This window comes from Pseudorca crassidens, chromosome 17 (assembly GCF_039906515.1).
Source record: "Pseudorca crassidens isolate mPseCra1 chromosome 17, mPseCra1.hap1, whole genome shotgun sequence".
Classification (NCBI taxonomy): Eukaryota; Metazoa; Chordata; class Mammalia; order Artiodactyla; family Delphinidae; genus Pseudorca; species Pseudorca crassidens.
This window is the reverse complement of record NC_090312.1, coordinates 55947221-55966107: the sequence shown is the minus strand read 5'-3', so window position 1 is coordinate 55966107 and position 18887 is coordinate 55947221. Positions and strand designations below refer to the sequence as shown.

At 35.0% G+C, this 18887-nt stretch overlaps 1 protein-coding gene across 1 annotated transcript in view; it reads left to right on the top strand.

Annotated features, from left to right (window-relative positions):
• CNBD1 (cyclic nucleotide binding domain containing 1) overlaps positions 1-18887 on the top strand; it is a 397351-nt gene that overhangs the window by 33903 nt on the left and 344561 nt on the right. Inside the window, 2 exon segments of the mRNA XM_067711697.1 lie at positions 1054-1157; positions 18376-18534. Of these exon segments, the coding sequence (XP_067567798.1) occupies positions 1054-1157; positions 18376-18534 (263 nt within the window).

Sequence of the window (18887 nt, the reverse complement as noted above, 5' to 3'; positions counted from 1 at the left end):
ATTAAATAGGTTTCTTAAAGTATATAGTATTTGTTTTGTGTAAAGAATTAACATGGTGTTTTATGAACTCTGGCCAAGAGAAAAAAGCTGTTATAAATATTTTAAGGTGTTATTATTTACATTGACAATGAAATTGAAAAAGCCTTCTCGAGGATTTTTATATTCATTGCCATGAGGCAAATACTGACTAAGATTTAAGCATGATTATTTTTGATAATTATTCATATAAGCTGTCAAGATGAATGTTCAACATTTTAAGAAGCTGACCAGCTTTTCATGGTGGTTGTCAATTGAAAATTGAACAGGGTAGATTTTCCAGAAACAAATGTCATTACTTAACACTGAATGTCAATTTGCTATATTCCAGTGGATCTTGTTATTTACATTTTAAAATATTTTAAGTGTACTGAAGCCTAACTGCAAATAAAGATCACTTGGAGGCTGATAGTTAAAATAGAGAAGCCCACCCAGACTCAACATTTGGAGCTCTTGCTTCATCAGGAAAAGGATCAGAAATCTGTACTTAAAAAAACATCCCAGATAATTCCATTGATCTGGATTTGGGAAATGCTGAACTTTTGGTCTAAGACATTTTTGTTCTGGTCCTAAAATAGTGCAAGAGACTCATAAGTCATTGCAAAGAGTCAGATAAATATACTTTTCAATAATGTATATGTAAGCTCTATGTGAATCATTTTGGGGGAATTTTAATTATGTGGTATATTTTATACAAGAGCTTTAATAAATGACAGAAAAAAACTTTAAGAAGACTCAACTTAAAAATTAAATTTTTGACATTGTCCTGAATTTGATATTCTTAAAATATTTCTCACTGAAACACACTATAGACAATTTTTATAGTGGATATTTTTAAAGCATAAAATGTTTATGTTTCATATTTTTGTCATTTTCTTTTTAGACTAAATAGTATAGAATTAAGTTGTATATATTGAGTTAAAAATCTTTGCCTCCTCAGAAGCTATTTTCTTATGATGCTTATAATGCAATTTCTCTCTCTCTGTCTCTCTCTCTTGTCTCTGTCTTTCAAGCCAGACCAATATCCTATCAGCACACAATATATTTATGAAGCAATATCCTAAAATATTCTTGCAGAATAAAACCAGACTGCCTAAACTTTTCAAAGAGGAAGGAAAAAGGTAATGATGTTTTCTTTTAAAAGCAAGGTTGTATGTGTGTGCATGTGTGTGTGCGCTCACACACGTGCATGCATGAAGAGCAAGTGGAACTCAAACACTGAAAGTGTTTGGTCAGTTCCCAGTATTGCATGTTAAGGATCAGCCAAGGAACTACAAAGCTACAGTAATCAAGACAGTATGGTACTGGCACAAAAACAGAAATATAGATCAATGGAATGGGATAGAAAGCCAAGAGATAAACCCACACACATATGGTCACCTTATCTTTGATAATGGTGGCAAGAATATACAGTGGAGAAAAGACAGCCTCTTCAATAAGTGATGCTGGGAAAACTGGACAGCTACATGTGAAAGAATGAAGTTAGAACACTCCCTAACACCATACACAAAAATAAACTCAAAATGGATTAAAAACCTAAATGTAAGGCCAAACGCTATAAAACTCTTAGAGGAAAACATAGGCAGAACACTCTATGACATAAATCATAGCAAGATCCTTTTTGACACATCTCCTAGAGAAATGGAAATAAAAACAAAAATAAACAAATGGGACCTAATGAAACTTAAAAGGTTTTGCACAGCAAAGGAAGTCATAAACAAGACAAAAAGACAACCCTCAGAATGGGATAAAATATTGCAAATGAAGCAACTGACAAAGGATTAATCTCAAAGATTTACAAGCAGCTCATGCAGCTCAATATCAAAAAAACAAACAATCCAAAATGGGCAGAAGACCTAAACAGACATTTCTCCAAAGAAATTATACAGACTGCCAACAAACACATGAAAGAATGCTCAACATCATTAATCGTTAGAGAAATGCAATCAGAACTACAATTAGATATCATCTCACACCAGTCAGAATGGCCATCATCAAAAAATCCACAAACAATAAATGCTGGAGAGGGTGTGGGGAAAAGGGAGTCCTCTTGCACTGTTGGTGGGAATGTAAATTGATACAGCCACTATGGGGAACAATATGGAGGTTCCTTAAAAAACTAAAAATAGAACTACTGTATGACTCAGCAATCCCACTACTGGGTATATACCCTGAGAAAACCATAATTCAAAAAGAGTCATGTACCAAATTGTTCATTGCAGCTCTATTTACAATAACCAGGACATAGAAGCAACCTAAGTGTCCATCAGCAGATGAATGGATAAAGAATATGTGACATATATATACAATGGAATATTACTCAGCCATAAAAAGAAACAAAATTGAGTTATTTGTAGTGAGGTGGAGGGACCTAGAGTCTGTTATACAGAGTGAAGTAAGTCAGAAAGAGAAAAACAAATACCGTATGCTAACACATATATATGGAATCTAAAAAAAAAAATGGTCATGAAGAACCTAGGGGCAAGACAGGAATAAAGATGCAGACCTACTAGAGAATGGACTTGAGGATATGGGGAGGGGGAAGGGTAAGCTGGGACAAAGTGAGAGTGGCATGGACATATATACACTACCAAATAAAGTAGATAGCTAGTGGGAAGCAGCTGCATAGCACAAGGAGATCAGCTCGGTGCTTTGTGAACACCTAGAGGGGTCGGATAGGGAGGGTGGGAGGGAGGGAGACACAAGAGGGAAGAGATATGGGGACATATGTATATGTATAACTGATTCACTTTGTTATAAAGCAGAAACGAACACACCATTGTAAAGCAATTTTCCTCCAATAAAGATGTTAAAAAAAAAAAAAAGGAGAAGCCAAGGAAATAGAGATTGGTAGGGAAGGTTCAATTCGTACAGTCATTTTGGAGGCATTTTAATTATGTGGTATGGTAACTGGTACTAATAAATATATGTAGCTCCCTGAGTTTTTTCACTAACGTTAATAAACAACTAGCCCTATATAATAAACATAATAAGATAAAATACTATTAGGAGTGAAAAAGATAACATAATAAATGATGCAGAGAAAACCAAGAAAATTATAAATTATGATAGAATACTTTATATAACTTAGAAATAATCTAGATATTGTTAGTTCATTTTCTAAAAAATATGTACTACTGTATTTATTCAAGAAGATAGAAATAAAGAATAACTATGTATAAATAGAAGTTGTAAAAATTACTCTTCAAAAATATTTTTGAAGCTAAAAGAACAAAAGCAAAAATTAAAAACCCATAGTCCAAGTGATATCACTATAAGTTTTATATCAAGAAAAGGTATTTTCTCTGCAACTTAATGTCCTTGGAGTATAGAAAATGAAAAATAGGTTGTATATTTGCCATGCCTGTAAAACTCTGATGCAAAAATTTAACAAGAATAACATAAACAAGAAATAACAATTTTAGTTATGAGTATATAGGCATACATACAAAATAAAATATTAGCAAATGAAATAATGCAGTAGTCTATTAGCAGATTTGTACATTATGGTTAAGTTGGCTTCATCTCATGAGTACAAACTTGGTTCATTAGAAAAGCTATTATTAAAATTTTATAATATTAGTAGCTCAAGGAGGAACTATATGATGATATCTACAGATGATGAAAAGGCTTTTCATGTAATTCAGTATCCATGTCTCATAGTAAAAGCAAAATCATGCAGGTAAAAACGTAATGTGTGCAGTCATGTGACTATTAAGAAATACAAAACATTTATATTTTTTCAGCCAGAAAAAAAACCTCTGCTCTAAAATAGCAATAAAAATATCTTAAACTGAATGAAAATAAAATTACATAAAATATATCAAGAAATTGTAGATCTCCTCTAATCTTGGGTTACACTGGTCCCTCATGTAATGTGATAAACCCATACATGCCCAGGTGGTGGAACTAGAGCTGCAGTAATTCAGAGAAGCGTTTGGCAGAATAAAATCGATGAGGAAACATGAATCTTGGTAGACACTAAATGTCTGCTTTATTAAAATTATTCTTCAACAACTTTTACCTCTTATCATTGTCATATTCAACACTCTATAATTCATTTAACTCAAATGTCATATGACAGATACAATAGTGAGACTGAAGTACGGCACCTGCTTGGCTGTGGGCAGATGGCGAGAATGCCTGATACCAGCGCATTTGCTAAATATTGAAGTAAGACAGTCGTGTGCAAGGAGAATAGAAGAAATGCTTCATACACCATTAATACCTTGAGAAAACCATAATTCAAAAAGAGTCATGTACCAAAATGTTCATTGCAGCTCTATTTACAATAGCCAGGACATGGAAGCAACCTAAGTGTCCATCCATCAACAGATGAATGGATAAAGAAGATGTGACACATATATAAAATGAAATATTACTCAGCCATAAAAGGAAATGAAATTGAGTTATTTGTAGTGAGGTGGATGGAATCTAAGAAAAAAAAAAAAGGTCATGAAGAACCTAGGGGTAAGACAGGAATAAAGACATAGACCTACTAGAGAATAGACTTGAGGATATGGGGAGGGGGAAGGGTAAGCTGTGACAAAATGAGAGAGAGGCATGGACATATATACACTACCAAACGTAAAATAGATAGCTAGTGAGAAGCAGCTGCATAGCACAGGGAGATCAGCTCCGTGGTTTGTGACCACCTAGAGGGGTGTGATAGGGAGGGTGGGAGGGAGGGAGACTCAAGAGGGAAGAGATATGGGAACATATGTATATGTATAACTGATTCACTTTGTTATAAATCAGAAACTAACACACCATTGTAAAGCAATTATACTCCAATAAAGTTGTTAAAAAAAAAAAAACACTAGGAGCAATGCTACACTAATGAAAATAAATGGAAGACCTGGCTGAGACATAGGGAAACATTTCTACATGAGCAAAAATTGTGAGTAAATGACAAGAATGAGACCAAGGACTGCTTGGAACTGTGATCATTACCTAAAATTTATTTTTTTGGTGGATCATCTAGACAGAAAGTGAACTTTTGGTATATTCACAGATACAGGAAATCAAATAGATACATTGTTTTAAAAAGAACACTGAATTTTGAACCAGAAGACTTGGATTTGAGTTTTTATTTCATCCAATATCAGCAACATGCCTTTGGAATTGTCTCTGAACATTGAATGCATTCAGTTTTTACTCAGAAAAAGAGGAAAACATTATCCTACTTGAGAGTTATGAACTTAAAGAGCTTTTTAATTGTACTGTTTCACTGGTATCATGGACTATAGATGACAATGTTATTTTATATAGATTTATGCCATCTCTCAAGAAGTTCTGCCTTTTTATTTAAACAGGCTAAGCAACAATCACCACCATTAAAAATTAATAAAAAATCATTGCATTGCTTGCTTCAAAAGTGTTTTTAAACAACAAGAAAATAAGTAGACTTTTAATCAATACATTTTTACATCAGTTTATTTCCAGAGGAAAAGAAGTTTAAGGAAATGACAGTAACTGAAGAAACAAATAATATGAATCCACAGAATTGTGGAAACCTATGTAAAAGATACATTTATTAAAGGTGTGGGTTTTTAGGGGGATAGAAATTCAAATATTTTCAAGGAAGCCTGCATTCTTATTAATACCTTACTTGAATTTTATAAAAATTCCTATTTAATGTTACAGATACTTTAGGGAGACATAGGTAAGGAAGATAATATTTTGTATTCTCTTTTGATATATTGTCCTAATAATATGACCATTTCCCTTCCTGAACTCTATGCACCATCATGGTTTCAGAGAGAAGGGAAGGGTAAATAATACTTTGAGAAGCAGGAAGATATAAAATGTAGGCACTTGGGGGAAAGTAGTGATATAGAAACAGAGGAAGTTAGATAAGCTCGAGAACTGTTGATCTTCATCTACTCCCATCCTTGATATGAAACTCTCCATGGGGATATGAGGGTTGAAGAAACATCCAGATAGCTACTGAAGAAACTGCATCCTCTGGGGCAGTGATAAACAACTTGTACTGCACATTAGAGTCACCCAGAGAGTTTTTACAAAATACTGGTGCATGGTCTCCTTCCAACCCAGACTTTTTAAATTGGAATCGCTGACTTGGAGCCAAAGCCTAAGTATTTATTTAAACAAATAATCCTAGATGATGCTTGAAAATTATTGTTACAGTAAGACCTAAATTGGACTTCATTCAACATGAAATGAGAATAATAGCACAACATTGGTGGAGAAGATGCTGAGAGATAACCTGGAGCTAATGCCATTGGTTCCACTCGTCCTGTGTCTAGCATGTATGAGGTCCAGAAATTCCTGTGAACGCTGGTGAGGAGACAGTGAAATGCTAATAGGACTGAAGGGTTGTAGGATCCTGGAGAGGGGAAGAGCTGGCTGCTGAGGTAGAAATCTGGATGCCCAAGGAAAAGGTAGTCAGCAAGAGCAAATGATGTTGCCAAAAAATACAGTCTTTCCTCAACAGATACCAATCTAGGTTCCTGCATAGATCTGCAGCCACTCTGCAACAGGAACATGATGATGATCAGCTGACAGCTCACAGGGAAGAGGAGCTTCTCTCTCCAACAGTGGTCATATTAGCAACCTCAACCTCTCCCAACATACACCGATACCCAGTTCAGAAAGGAAATGGACTGGGAAGAAAATGGGCATGACTGAGCCTTTATTCACTTGACAGAAAACAAAGTTATTTTAATCAAACTGTTTCAAATCAATGGGACAGACACCATATGATGGCACTGGGGGAAGAGAATCTGCAAGCTTATGGGAAAGTCTTGGGTTCTTTATAAAAAATAAGCAAGTTGTCTTCTTTGTACATGGTAGGGTTTAAATAAAATTAAATCCCACTAATCTACTTAAGTATTAAAATATCAAAACTGTATCCATAAAAAGAGGAGCCAGAGGAAAATGTTCTTTAACAACGAGAAGCTGCGGGGGTTACTGTCTCTATAAACTATGTTATTCTAAATGATTACATCTCAGGATGGCAGGGTTATGGCACAACTAACATGGAATCTGTCATAACTTTAATAGAAAAGCACTTGGAAATCTAATTAGGACATTGTAAAAATGAAATTTCATGGAGTAATGCTAGCAAAAATAACCTCATGTAAATAGATGTCTACATCATGTATCAATCGGGATGCAAATAGAAACAACGAGATACACAATTATTAGAAGGGCCAAAATCCAGAACACTGACAATGCCAAATACTGGCAAGAATGTGGAGCAACAAGAGCTCTCATTTATTGCTGGTAAAAATGCAAAGTAGTACAGCCAGTTTGGTGGTTTCTTACAAAACTCAACATACTCTTACCACATAATTCAGCAATCACATTCCTTGGCATTTACCCAAAGAAGCTGAAACTCATGTACACACAAAAACTGGCACACAAATATTTATAGCAACTTTATTCATAGTTGCCAAAACCTGGAAGCAATCAAGATGTCCTTCAGTAGGTGAATGGCTAAACCAACTGTGCTACCTCAGACAATGAAATATTATTTAGTGTTAAAAAAAAAAGAGCCATCAAGCATGAAAGGACATAGCGGAAACTTAAATGCATATTACTAAATGAAAGAAGCCAACCTGAAAAGACATACTGTATAATTCCAACTGTATGACATTCTGGAAAGTGCAAAACTGTGGAGACAGTAAAAAGATTAGTGGTTTGGACTTTAGATTCTAAAGATACTAGGATATCCCAGCTGCTTGAATTGAAGCTTAGAATTTCACTCCTAGATCTAAATGCAGTAGTAACAAGTGGCTTTGTTCTGGGTTAAAATGATGTGGAACTTTGTAATATGTATATTTTTCCAGACATTTTAAAACAATCACTTGGTATAGTACATATACTACCTAGGTGGATTATAAATTCTCTCTAAAAGTGTAAGTGAAGAAAATGTTGGAAATTAGAGTTGAATATTTGGAGATAAAGAAACTGAAAACCTAGACAAATGGATTCTGAAAGACTGACTTAAAAACATCTTTCTGAAAAATTGATTTTTTGCTTGTGATTTTCTTCTGAGATTTTGGACTCTATTTCTTTCTCTAACATTGTCAAAATTACCCATGTGCAACAGCTTGGATCTGGCCTCAGGATAATCAACCATAGGTTATTTGGAAAATATGTATTTAACTTTAGAACAAATAAAACTATTCTTGCTATTATTGTAAAACCCATATTTTCACTGAAGTTCTGAGATCCATTGAATGAGATGTTCCCTGTATTTTTAAAAGTCAGAATTAGAACAATTCTGTTTCACTATTTTATTCTAAAAAGAAAAGTAAAATTTTACACACTCTGGAAAGAAATTTTATGAGACAGTCTTATTCATTTATTCATTTACTTAATATACTCTGAGCAGTGATCATGTGCTGAGTATAGGTCAGTCAGGGTCTCTGTACTCAGAAGGTGCAGGTTGGTGGCACTGACAGGCCCTGAGTAAGAGGAGATGAATGAAGCATAACGGGTGTCAGAGGTGATTACAGGTTTGGGGGCTGGTTGCACTGAAAGTGCTTATACTAACCACAGATGGTGTCCTGGAAGGTCAGGGCAAGCATCCCTGAGGAAGGGATGTTTAAATTCAAGGATAAGTTAAGAGTTGGCTAGAAGAAGAAGGGAAAGAGTCTCTGAGGCAGAGAGAACTGCATGTAATAGTCTTCACACTGTTGATTATCTAAGTGCTGCTGAAGTTATCTTAGCTGATACTCTATTTACCCAGTTTAGTAGTTGTGAACAGAAACCTGAAAACAGTAGTTTTAAAACCTGTCCATGATCTCCCCTATGGGTACCAATATGAAAATGGTGGCTGGGAGGGATGCAGGAGGAGAAAGGAGGAAAGGAAGGAAGGAAGGAAGGAAGGAAGGAAGGAAGGAAGGAAGGGAGGAAGGAAGGAAAGAAGGAAGGAAGGAAGGAAGGAAGGAAGGAAGGAAGGAAGGAAGGAAGGAAGGAAGGAAGGAAGAAAAGAAAGAAAGAAAGAAAGAGAGAGAGAAAGAAAGAAAGAGAAAGAAAGAAAGAAAGAAAGAAAGAAAAGAAAGAAAGAAAGAAAGAAAAGAAAGAAAAAGAAAGAAGGAAAGAAAGAAAGAGAAAAAAGGAAGAAAGAAAGAAAAGAAAGAAGAAAAGAGAAAGAGAAAGAAGGGTAGAGAAAGAGAAAGAAAGGAAGGCAAGAAAGGGAGAGGAGAAAGAGAGAGAGAAGAAGGAAAGAAGGAAAGAAAGAAGAAAGGCAGAAAGGGGAGAGAGAAATACAAGGGAGAAATGAAAGACTGTCAGGCCAGTTCAGGAGCAATATTTTGACCTTTAGGAGAATTCTATGAAGGGAAAAGGAGGGAACTTTATAGAAATCTAACTGGTTGCCTCAGCCATGCTCTGGTGTCATCGTTTGTGGCCCAAATTAAAGACTTTACTATGACATAAAAATAAAACTCTGGATGGCTTGAGCATTATTGTAGCAAAGTGATGGTGATTTGTAGAAATTGCCTACATGTATAGGATTTCCCTGTATCAAAGTGGAATGATACAAGAAAGTTTTAAGCCTGAGTCTAAAAAAAATGCCATTTATGTTTATGATTACCACTGAGGAATGATAGATTTTGCCAGAAGGAAGGACCTTTTATCATGCTTCTTTCCTGAAGTGTCTGGGAGTAGGTGCTGAGGAGGGCTGGAGTGCTCTGCCCGGTAGAGGCATTCTAATTTGGAGTTGTGGAGCAAGCCAGGAGTGAGGAAAGGCAGACAAAAATGGGGTAGAAAAGAAGCAAGAATAGCCAGGAAATAATTGAAGGAAGGTGTGCACTGAGTGAGGAGAACCCACTGGTCCTGGACATGGGGGTAAGGACATTTAAGAAAAGAAAGATCTATTAATGGATTTCAAGTACCTGCATCATATGTGATACAAACACCTAAGATAACCCCAGCATTTAATGAACTCTACTATGCTTACAAACGCTGTGAGTACTTGGTTTAATTTAATTTAGTTTTGTTGAGGAGATATAAGAAAGGTTGGTTTTACTTCTACATAAGCAAGACATGGAATAAAGAGAGTATTTAAGGACGAAGCACAGTGGCAGAGGTAACATCAGAATGTAATCTCCTAGGAAATAGCTGAAATTTTAGGAAGAGCTTTCTACTTGCATGAATTTTCATGGGAACTTATTTAGATTTTAAGGGGCCAGTAGATCCCTGCTGATACCATCTGTATTGCATGGAATTACCAACTAATATCCCAATAATGGAAAAATGTGATACCATCAGTTAAGAGTTAGGTAGTGGACATGGTGAAATTATGAGTTCAGCTGAAGAAGTAATGTAGATGGTGATGTCTTATAAATCCTATTCATCAAAGACCATATGCAACTAAGGGAGAAAAGCCATCTTTGATTCAAAGAGAGTCAGTTTTTTGGTTCAGAAGGATATGGTTGAAAGTTTGGAGTTTCTTCCAGGTTGTATAACATTGTTGGCAGGAAATTTGCCTCCCTGTCTCTAAATTGGTCCTTCCATTTCCCCAAATTAGGGGTTCCATTCATTACTTAGATTAGCCCTATGGGGTTAAGACTTACTTGAGGAGATTAATATAAAATCAAAAGAGAAATTCTGAAAATTCACAGGCCACATTTTCTCTGCATTTAATTCTTCTCTTCAATAAATCAAAGTTGATCTAAGAATGAAATTGTTTTTATAAGGAAAGCTGTTTTTCTATAAGAGTGAAGGTGTTGCATCAGGAGAGCATCATGGACATCTGAGGCTGCTGCTGAAGCACTCTGTAGCTCAGCTGCTGAGGGGCACCACCAGGGGCTGATCAATTAGAACAAATGAATAAGCAACTATGGTGAGGGGACATTTAGACTATAAATACCCAGAATCGTGAGGACTATCTGAGAATGTTTGGCCTCAGCAAGGCAACTCTGCTCATCAGAATAGGTCTCTGAAGACCTTGTGGCATTAGCTTCCTGTCAGGGTAAGACCTTTTACCAGCAACGGTGAAAACAGTGCAGCAGCCCCACCAAGATCATTTAGCCGGTCAACACTTGAGTCTTCATTCCCTAGCAGTGCGCTCCAACAGCAACATTTGACTTTTGCTTTTGTGCCTTCAGCTTGTGGTTTACTAAGCCAACTCTCCTGGGAACAAACTGTTAAAAAGGTACACCTCTCCTAAATTTGGACTTTTTAAAAAATTTGTCATTAGTTTGGAGATTATTTATTTATTGGCTTCTTAAGAGACATTATTCTGGGACTTCCATGGTGGTCCAGTGGCTAAGACTCCGTGCTCCCAGTGCAGGGGGTCTGAGTTTGATCCTTGGTCAGGGAACTAGATCCCACATGCCACAACTGAAAAAAAAGATCCTGCATGCCGCAATTAAGACCTGGTGCAGCCAAAATAAATAATTTTTTTTTAAAGCCTCAACTTAAAAAAAAAAAGAAAAAGTGACATTATCCTGTATGCTATTGGCTTGTGAAATTATTATAATTCCTGCAGTAAACCTGTGTTAAACAAAATATTGGCAAAGACAAATCAATCAATCATCAATCAATCAAAATTAGGTTCAGCTTGAGTGACACTACAGCTGAATAACTGGAATGGGATTTATAATTATTTCTCAACAGTCAATAATAATCATTAATTCCTATATAGAGGTTAGGTAGAGAGCATTAGTACTGAAAGAAAGGCTGTCTATAGAATGTGGAAATGGGGCTGGAAAAGGAACTAGATGAAAGCCATTGAGGTGACTGCATGAGAGCTTGACAAAGAGCTAATTTAAGAATGCTGAGCAAAATCAAAGATCAGTTAAAATTAGATAACGTAGATTTGTAATCATCCAAGTGTGTGACCAATTCAGCAATGTTCTGTGGGTGGAAAAAGTAGGGTGATTAAATGGAAAAATGGAAATGATTCATACCTGGGAGCTGAGATAATGAACACAGTGAACTCTGCTTGGGCTGGGTGTTCAAGAAGCGTTCGCTGAATTGAATTGTGACTGGAGGGAATTTAGGTTATAAGAAAAGGCAGAACATGGTATTTGATCATTATTTTGTAAATGTATGTTAATATACTGCTATATTAAAAGTTGTCTTTAGATATCCCAAGTTTTTGATTTGGGGCTCGATTTCAATCAATCCTTAGGAGGTAAATCTGTGAAATAATCTTCTCCAAACAACTTAACTTTCTTGCATATTTGTATAGCTTGTCATATATTCAGGAAAATGTATTGCTCCTTTATTCTGTAGAGTACATGTAAGTCCAACTGTTCGTTTTTAACTGTGGATTTTCTATTGCTCTTTGGAAATGAAAAAGAAGACTTTGAGTTTGTCAAGGACATTAATTTAGTAGAAACCAGGGACATATTGCTTACCTCTCTCTAACCTTAAAATATTCTTTCTTATATTATAAGAGATGACAGGATTCCAATGTTGACTGTCAAGAGTTTAAAATGGAACTTACCTTCAACTCTCCTCAATTTTAACTTTGGATATGTTGGCAATGTGTGGGACAAAGTCAGCACTCTTGCTCAGCACGGAACAAAGTCTGCAATTCACCAGCTTTCATCCTGGGGGTGGAGATTTACCTATTGTTATTTCCCTGGTTTGGCATTAATGATAATTAGGCTAAAATCAACAGATAGAGTTAACTTAGTGTACTTGAAGTGACTGAATTTAATTTTTATTTTTAAGTCAGGATGACTTCAGTTTCTTGAAAAAGTGATTGAAGAATCCTACAGAAAGTATCTTAAGAAAGAGTACATATATTAATCTGGCTCTAACTACTACTTAGTAAAATTTATATGCATTTACAAAAAGTGGTGGAGGGGGCTAAAGAAGGATTTTGAAGAATGATAAAAAAGCTTGTAAGAGCTCTGATGCAAGGATATATGGAGAATAAAGTTTTGTGATGGCCTCTGGACTAATCAGATCTGGGTTTGAACTTCAGTTCTGCAATTTGGCAATTATGGTACTTTAAGAAAATTACCTTAAACTTTGAATCTTAGTCTCTTCATCTAAAAATGGGGACAATAATACATACTTTAGAGTGATGTTGGAGGAATGGATGAGATAATGCATGCAAAATTTTACTTTATTTTCCTTAGTGCTGGTGCTAATCGCTATGAATTTACTGAGGCATTTAAAAAAAAAATCTAGAATACAGCCAATTAAAAAACATTGCTCTTGGGCTTCCCTGGTGGCGCGGTGGGGACACGGGTTCGTGCCCCGGTCCGCGAAGATCTCACATGCCACAGAGCGGCTAGGCCCGTGAGCCGTGACCGCTGAGCCTGCGCGTCCGGAGCCTGTGCTCCGCAATGGGAGAGGCCACAACAGTGAGAAGCCCGTGTACCGCAAAAAAAAAAACAAAACAAACAAACAAAAAAATTGCTATCTATAAAAACTATATTTTGCACTATGAATGGCTCTTTCACCAATGTATGATTTTGTAATACATACATTGGTCATTTGGAAAACATTGGTCCATTGAACTATGCAGATCTTGCAAATGTAGACATGTTTCTTTATGTAATATTAGAAAAAAACACAATTGTGATATTGTTAATATCACAACTGATCTCATCAGAAAAGCCTTTATGTACTGGGAAGCTGTCAAACTTACAGAGAGAGGTAAATACAAGTTTTCCAAAATTCTGATTTTCACTTGAAAGCTTGCATTTTATCATTGGCAACAAATGCTGTATCTTCCTTGAATTGACAATCCCACTTCACTCATTTTTGAAAAAATAAATCCTAAATATCCAAGTCAATTATTGTAGCTGGTTGGTTGTTCTTTCAAGTAACTATACAGCACAATGAAGAAAGTGGATAATTCAGCTTGCAACTCAGTAGTAGAAGCACTTTTATTTGAGACAAAAATTTCTTTAGAATGCCACAAAAATACTTTATCTGCAATTCTCATTTTGTCACGCAAAGTATCACAAAGAAGTGTACTCAAGGGTCAAAGGGTTAGGATTAAGCAAAATTACTATTTTTCTGTTTTTTTAAAACTGCAAATGTGTGGCAATGAGGAATTAGATGCTATTAGTTTGATGCCATTGTCTTGGTTCATGCTTACATGCAAAACAATGCCAAAAATAGTTAAAAGTCGATAGCAGAGAAAGGAATAGAGTTACAAAATTACTAGCGTTCTATGGTATCTATCCAATACTATAAATAATTTCATGCACCCATATCATTTACTTGGAGTAAAAATTAATTCACAAATAATTGGACATGGTGATGCCAAAAAAGTATGAATAGATTAATAGAGAATATTTATCTGTTGAACAGCGGCTATGCCTATATGGCAGGGTAAAAATATTTTTGAGTAAAATTTAGCATTTTTAGAAGTTTCTTCTCCAGAAAAATTCCTTTTAGCTTCTTACTGGAATATTTTTTGTCTAACGTTTTGTCATCTTATATGTCTCAGCTTTTACACTCTGATAAGCACCCTAGGGTTGTTTTCACAATGTGTATAAATTCTTCATATCACTTTTAACATCTTTCAATAGCACATTTACAAGACTGATTATTCTATTAGTGCCTTCCTGCATTAGATATTAAGGAACATAAAGACAGAAATACAATAGATGTTTTGTATATTAAACTTTTACTCAGCATCTTTACTGAATTCTCTTATTGATTCTAGTATCTGTAGATTCATTTGGATTTTCCATGTATATAATTTGTCATCTGAAAAAATAATACCTTTACTTGACCTTTCCAATTCTTATACTTTTAGTTATATTAATTTTAATGCCCAGGACTTCCACTATAGTATTAAATAGGTTAGAACAGTATGCATATTTTGTTTTTGATTCCAGAGGCAAAGTTTTAATATTTCACTCTAAATACTGTAGTTTTTGCAAATACTTTTGTCATATTAAGAAAATTCACTTGTGTTCAGTTTGCTAAGATTTTGATTACAAATGAATATTGTATCATATTAAATATTATTTAGTTATTAATGATTTTTTCTCCTGTGTACTGTTAATGTGTTGAATAACATTTCTGGAATAGTATTCCTGGTGTAACCTCAACTAAGCTATGCTATATTATCTTTTAAAATTATCACTGGATTCAGTTTGTTAATATTTTGCTCCAGATTTTTGCATCATGTTATTGGCTTATAATTTTTGTTTCTTGTAAGATCCTTGCCAGATGTTGATATCAAGACTATGTTGATGTCATAAAACTAGACAGAAAGTATATATGACTTTTCTATTTTCTTGAAGTGTTTGGTTTTATTTATTTATTAAGAGTTTGTAGAATTTATCAGTAAGGCCACTTTGGCTGTGAGTTTCTTTGTGAGGAGATTCTTATTTAATAGTTATATTCTTTAAAATATCTAGAAAAATTCAAATATTCTATTTCTTCTTGTGTCAGTTTGTTAATTTGTACTTTCATAGTTACTTTTTCCTTTCATCTAAATTTTTCATAGTATAATCTTTTATTCTGTGGGATCTGTGATGAGGTCTCCTTTTTCATTCCTGATATTATTTATTCCTGCCTTCTCTCTTTTTGTACTTGACTAATGGTTTGCCAAGATTATTAGATATGTTTGTTCCAATTTTATTATATACTTATATACTTCTACTTATTTTGGGTTAAGTTGCTCTTCTTTTTTCACTTTTTGAGATAGATCCTTAGCTCATAGATTGTCAACTATTTTTTCTTAAAAACTATATGCATTTAAAGCAATAAATTTCTTTCCATTTATTTTCATCTACACCTTTTTATCTACCACCCAAAAAATCCTTAAGATGGTCAACTGAAAAAAAAAAGAGCTTATTAAAGTAGCTGATTACTGAGGAAAAGAGGAAAATAGTTTATGCTACCACAATGATCAATAAAACTGAATTTTATTTTAAAAATCCTAAACATATCAGTTACAGAAATATTATTACATATATACAAGTAACGTAATAGTGCAAATATTACATATCTTGGAACAATCTTATCATGTAACAAGTAGGACTTGTATGAAAGAAAAAAATCTTTAGAGGTCTGAGAATAACACAAAGGATTCAGTTATCAAATTAGACTTACGAGAATCAGAGATTTTACCCAGTATAAAATTTCACTAAAAATTTAAAGGTACAGGTAATTGTGAAACACAGAAACGTAGAGAAGTCTGAGATTACAAACATAGCTCCAGAAAAGATGTGAATCATGTCCACAACCTCCTATACTCCCACTTGCCTTGGCAACTTACACATTTATTAATCCCTCATAAAATGATTTTGAATTTTATATGACTGAAAATTTTAGATTATATATATTGAATTGTTGCTAGTTTTAGTATATAAATATAATGATGAGGATTATTTTCTACCATTTACCAAAGAGCATAGGACACAGCTTAATCAATCAGTTAATTAATTAATATATATGACCATCTATTTCCTGCTGTTGCTTTTGGTGGTTTGGTATCACCTGCTTGGCTTCAAATATCTTAAATATCAATGGGGACTATTCTGAATCCTTTGGCTGCCTTGTGATTTTCAATGTAAAAGCAGGAATGCCAGGAATCTCTTGCCTTGGACAAATATGATGAACTTGAGCCAGAAGAATACTGGGTCCATGGGGACTCACTTTCTAAATTTCCCTCACAAAGTTTACCATATCTACCTCTACCTTGCCCTCCAGTCCACAGACCTCTCTCCTCTAGAAGAAAAGAACTCTATTCCATTTCATTTGAGAATCAGAGCTGGGTGGAGGAAAGCAGCCAATTGCTTTATATCTGAATCTTAACCACTGCTGAGCTTTACTGTACTTACTATTTATAGACATAACTGGGAATAGAGTTTTAAATAGTGTCCTACGTCTCTATGGATAGAATGGCTGAGCTTCTGTGAAAGTGGTGTAAGGGGAAATGGATTTTGGCTCTTAATTTTATCTTTGTAAGTTATGCTAAAGTATCTTTGCTTCTGTATATATCAGATAAGTAAGTTTTGCTATTAAGTTTTAATATTCTGTGAACTTTAGATTGCAAAAAACTCTTTCCAGCTCTACTGGAAAGTGGATAAGAGTGGTTAGGCAAATTATATAAACTCTTTAAGCTGCAATTTCCTCATCTTATTAAATTGAGGATCATATTGTTTATTTCACTTAGTTAATGTTAATGAGATATATGTATATAATGTTTAATATAGTAGTCAGCACTTTTAAAAGGACTCAGGTAGATGTTAATGTGATGATTGTTATTGTTATTCCACATCATGTTTATCTTATATTTAACTTAAAAAAATCTTTTCATGTATTAATTAAAGGTGACTAATCTATGATCATTTGGATTTTTAGCATCTCCTCCACTATTTTTTTTCTTAAGGATGGACAACATTTGTTAGATTGTTTTTCCTTAGGTTTTTAGTGACCTCTTAATAGGAAAGCTCTGAGCTGGAAGGATAAATGGGAAATGGCTATTCATTCACACATCTCTTAGGGACTTAGTTGTGTAATATACTATAGCACAAGAATGAAGTATGGTGACTGCTTCCAAGACATTCATAATTTACCAGTTGGAAACAAAAGTTAAAAAAAATTACTTTTATCATTGGTGTCAAAAAAACCCCCAAAAAACCGGGGCTTCTCTTGGTGGCACAGTGGTTGAGAGTCCGCCTGCCGATGCAGGGGACACGGGTTCGTAGCCCGGTCCGGGAAGATCCCACATGCCGCGGAGCGGTTGGGCCCGTGAGCCATGGCCGCTGAGCCTGCGCGTCCGGAGCCTGAGCTCCGCGACGGGAGAGGCCACAACAGTGAGATGGCACGCATACCGAAAAAAAAACAAAAAACAAAAAACCCACAAAACACTGAGAAACAACTGTAAGAGTGTAAAAGAAGGGTGACCATTGACTTGAAATATTTCCCTAAATATATGCACCTAATTTATTATGGAAGATGTTTCAATCACTTGGGACTGTTATATAATACCTATAACCAAATTCTGTACATAGAAAATATTTTTTTCTTTTTTTTTTTTTTTTTTGCGGTACGCGGGCCTCTCACTGTTGTGGCCTCTCCCGTCGCGGAGCACAGGCTCCGGACGTGCAGGCTCAGCGGCCGTGGCTACAGCCCTAGCCGCTCCGCGGCATGTGGGATCTTCCTGGACTGGGGCACGAACCCATGTCCCCTGCATTGGCAGGCGGACTCTCAACCACTGCACCACCAGGGAAGCCCCAGAAAATATTTTATATATGTGTTTAATTTCATTATTAATGACTGGGAAAAAAACAAGCATTGAGAAAGAATATATTATTAAAATGCCAAATTACTTCAGAACAGTGCATTTCTACTCTTGAAAGTAAAAAGTCATGTCAGCAATTTTTATACAAAACACAACACCATAAAATATTATGCTTCCTTGTTTAGAAAACCTGCTGAAGGCACAGCAGAAAGTAAACCCCAACAACCTGATGATTCTCACAACATATCTATCCATGTTAAAAAAACACGTGGTGGCCATACTTTATATGGACCAAAAACATCTGAAGAGAAGTTAGTAGAATTCATGGCTATCTTAAAGAAATTGTAAGTATTTTAAATATATTAATTCTTGTAGTTGAGTAATTCTTTTGAATAGATTTTTTTAAAAGTTAGTTGTTTGCAGCTAAGTGTACTTTATTTACAAACTAGCACTAATGATTGATTCAGGAGAGCTGGAAATACTGGAGACTGATTCTAGATGAGTGCAATTTTCATCAATTCAGTCTTCATGGCATAGAATAGATATGTTGGTACTATATCCAATTGTGGCACATCATTTTAATTTTAAGTTGCAAGCAAAATAGTTGTTATTTACTGATTATGCTAAACCAAAATTATGTTTAAGATTTCACTAACTTATGGTTAGGCAGTCCTTCACAAATTTAAACTGTCTTCCC